At 44.0% G+C, this 3806-nt stretch overlaps 1 protein-coding gene across 1 annotated transcript; it reads left to right on the top strand.

Moving 5' to 3' along the window:
- Positions 1–296: 296 nt before the first annotated feature.
- On the top strand, positions 297–3016 carry LOC130923454 (transmembrane protein 121). The gene is made up of 2 exons (XM_057849183.1): positions 297–622; positions 808–3016. The coding sequence occupies exon 2, from the start codon at positions 1414–1416 to the stop codon at positions 2362–2364; it is 951 nt and encodes a 316-aa protein (XP_057705166.1). The 5' UTR covers positions 297–622; positions 808–1413; the 3' UTR covers positions 2365–3016.
- Positions 3017–3806: the final 790 nt, after the last annotated feature.

Below are 3806 nucleotides of genomic sequence, written 5' to 3'. Positions count from 1 at the left end.
AGGCAAGAAAATAGGTAGACAATGTGTGTGTGTGTGTGTGTGTGTGTGTGGGGGGGGTGACGCTTGAAAAAAGGGTGATTGAAAAAAATACAACGTCAGAGAGAACTTGTGCATTCAAAAGTCCTCCCCCTACATTTCAACACCCCTATAGAAAAGTGTTTTTTCTCTCTCTCCCCCTCCCTCTGTTGCTCTCTTCCTCTCTCTCTCTCTCTCTCTCTCTGCATCTCTGCAGCTGTGGTGTGCCGAGCATCACCTCCACAGAGCAAGTGCCTTTACTCAAACAGAGGAGGGAGAGGGGAAACGAGGGTGGCAGAAAAAGAGAAAATCCTCAGGAGTGTGCACCAGGGAGAGCTGGAAAGTGCAGAGGGAGACGGGTAGAGGTGCCGGAGCATCAAAGTGCCCACTGGGGCTTGGAGAGGTTGCAGAGTGTGAATTAAACACTGACGCTGTTGATCCAGCGAAGAAGCCGGAGTAAGAGAGTGAGATTGAAGGGAGGGAATCTTCCAAGGGGGGCTCGAAGGATTCTTTTACAGAGACAGGCTGACGAGACACAGCTGACTGAAAAGATAACGACACATTTGCTGCAATTTTTTTTCCTGCTCTGAAAGCGTCCAAAGGGTAGGTAAGAAAGAAATTACTACTTTTGGGGTCATTGATGCTGGATAATGGAAAGGAAAACTCCATGAGAGAAAAAGCCCGTTTTAAAAAATTTCAACTCACCGCAAAGCGCTTTCCACTCAGAATAACTTTCTCGGTTTTTGCACGGTCAACAAGCACAACATATAAATAACCTCCATTCTTCCTTAGTCGCTGAGATTGAGACCATTAAGATGTCTCCTGCTGATGCTGTCTGAAATATAAGTGGATTACGACGGCAACATTTCTGGACAGCTCTTTGAAAAAGGAAGAGGAAATTCCTTAAGTGGTGGATTTACATTTGACAGAGTGGAAGAGGAATCCTATGCAGCTTTCGTCTTTCTTTTCCTGTGGATTACAGATGGGCTTTGTGATCCCTCTGCACAGTCTCATGGATGACTGCGCACCAGTCATTAGGATAAAGTACAAAGAGGGACTCAAGTGAGTAGTGAGATGAATCTTTATCTCTGAAGATTAAGCAAACACGGATGTTGAAAGAGAATCTGTAATGTAATGTTTTGTCCCTGATAATGGGACATGTTGGTAATTTGTCCAAGTGTTACACTGCATTTAATGAGGGATCCTCTTTCATCATTCTTTGAATGAAGGGTTCTGTCTACCTGCTTGGCAAAGAGTGACTGACTTGATTGGTTTAGTTCCTGTTCCCTGGATACTGGCAGAAGCTACTTTGGGAAACACCAAACTCTGATCGTCAGTGGACAAACTGAGGACATTTCTCTTCAGCACACAGCTTGTTCTCCTCTGTCTCGAGCAAGGATGGTACCCCCACCTCCTACCAACAAGCCACACGTGTGCCTGTCCACCATCCTTATCATGAGCAGCATGGCGCTAATCGATGCCTACCTGGTGGAGCAGAACCACGGCCCGCGAAAGATTGGCATCTGCATCATGGTGATGGTGGGAGACATCTGCTTTCTGATTGTCCTGCGCTACGTGGCCGTGTGGGTGGGGGCTGAGGTGCGCACGGCCAAGCGAGGGTACGCCATGATCCTTTGGTTTCTCTACATCTTTGTGCTGGAGATCAAGGTGTACTTTGTGTATCAGAACTATAAGGCTGACAGGAAGAGCCTTGACGCTCTTGCCAGGAAGGCACTAACACTGCTGCTCTCCATCTGCATTCCAGTGCTCTTTGTGGTGCTGGTGGCGATTGACCACATGGAGTATGTGCGTGCCTTCAAGAAGCGAGAGGAGATCCGCAATCGGCTCTTCTGGGTAGTGGTGGACTTGCTTGACATTCTGGACATTCAAGCCAATCTGTGGGAGCCCCAGAAGAAGGGCCTCCCTCTGTGGGCAGAAGGCTTAATGTTTTTTTACTGCTACATACTCCTCCTCGTGCTACCCTGTGTGTCTTTGAGTGAGATCAGCATGCAAGGTATCAACATTGTGCCCCATAAAATGCTTTTGTACCCAATCCTCAGCCTGGTGACTATCAACATCATCACACTCTTTATCCGTGGTGGCAACATGATTTTGTACAGGGACGCGAGGGTGTCGGGAATACTAATAGGAAAGAACATACTGGCCATCATTATAAAGACCTGCAGTTTTGTTCAGTACAGGAGACAGTTACAGAGTGCCCCTCCTGCTTTTGGGGTTGAGCTGCAGAAAAACTCATTGGCCCATGCCCGCCCTGCCCCCACCCCTACCCAGGCAGTTATCCAGGAGCAGACACCCCTGCCCGAGGTGACAACATGCGAGCACACGTGACAAAATGCTCTGCAGGACCCTCAAGATGCTGGCAGGGCGCAATGTTTTACACTTTTTAGGTCAAGTGAACATGAACAATCATCTCAACACACTGAGTACTGACGCACACACACAAGATGTTTAGCCAGTATCTCAAGTTCTGTCATTTTGTAAAATTACATCTCTTGTGACTTTGTTGAAGCGCTTTCCTCCTGTGAATTCAGTTGATTGTGTATCTTTCCAATGGTACAAAAGGAAAAAAAAAATATAACACAAAAGTATATATTTTTGAATTGGCTATTCCATTCTAATGTCTGATGTGGTGTGCATTTCTGTTGCTTGAATATTTTTAGTAGTCGGGGGCTTTATATCAAAACTCGAGCAAACAATGAGTGACTCCACGTAATGTGAAATCAACAGTTAAAATCAAGATGAAAGCGTCTTTTCTATGTGACCTTTTGATAAAATACTGCCCTTCTGTGAGAACAGGGTTTGCATCACATCAGTGGACCAGTCAAGTGTACGTTCTGTTTTTTTTTTTTTTTTTTTTAATTCAAGTTCAGCACGTCGTGAATTAAACTGTGCTGCAAAAATAAAACAGACAATGATTTCCCCACTCGTTGCTGAAGTGGTGACTTTGCAGTCTCGTTCCTCTGTGAGGCTGTTTGCTGATCGCGGGCCAGTCATTTTGAGTGGGTGCAAAGAACAGTATTTGCAGCTGTGTTGTTTGATTGACCCATCCATCCATCCACCCAAACCCACCCAACCCATCCATCCATCCATCCCTCCCTCCCTCCCTCCCTCCCTCCATCCTCAGAATGATAATATGTTTTGAAGAAAATTTAATCAAAGTGACAATAGAAACCGCCTATTGCAAAGGGTTTACACACATTAATAAACAAAGGACAAATTAATTACATTTCAATAATTTCCGATGAAAAATATGGATTAAAAGAAGTACAGCACAAATCACTGGTCAATCAGCATTCTAGATTGAGGTTTTTCTACATATGTGCATTGGGGAGATAAGGCAAGCAGACAATTTATAAACACTTTTAAGAAGGGCGTAGGTTTGGTTTCATCATTGGTAGGGATGATATAACAGCATAACCTGCATGTACACGTTTTGCTGGGGACGGGACGTTAGTAATACCAAATAGATTGGGGATACATTTCTCAAGAATATGAACCTAATTAATTGACAGGAGAAATGATCAACACAAAATAAATGTGTATTGACGTATTCTTACTAGGAATGTCTTGATCGCATATTTTAGCACACGGGTCCAAGTCACCTGATTTTGAGGATTCAGTTCCTACCCAGTACTGAAAAAAAAAGTTAAAAAAAATAAAATAAATAAAGCAACACTAGGTAACTTTTCAACCTGTATAAAATATTTTCATAACATTTGTGACTATACAGTATGTCGACTAACAACTACTTCAATGACACCTATTTTGTA

The sequence above is a fragment of the Corythoichthys intestinalis genome, chromosome 10 (assembly GCF_030265065.1).
Source record: "Corythoichthys intestinalis isolate RoL2023-P3 chromosome 10, ASM3026506v1, whole genome shotgun sequence".
NCBI classification, from domain to species: Eukaryota; Metazoa; Chordata; class Actinopteri; order Syngnathiformes; family Syngnathidae; genus Corythoichthys; species Corythoichthys intestinalis.
Note: the sequence above shows the minus strand (reverse complement) of the source record. Positions and strands in the feature narration are given on the sequence as shown.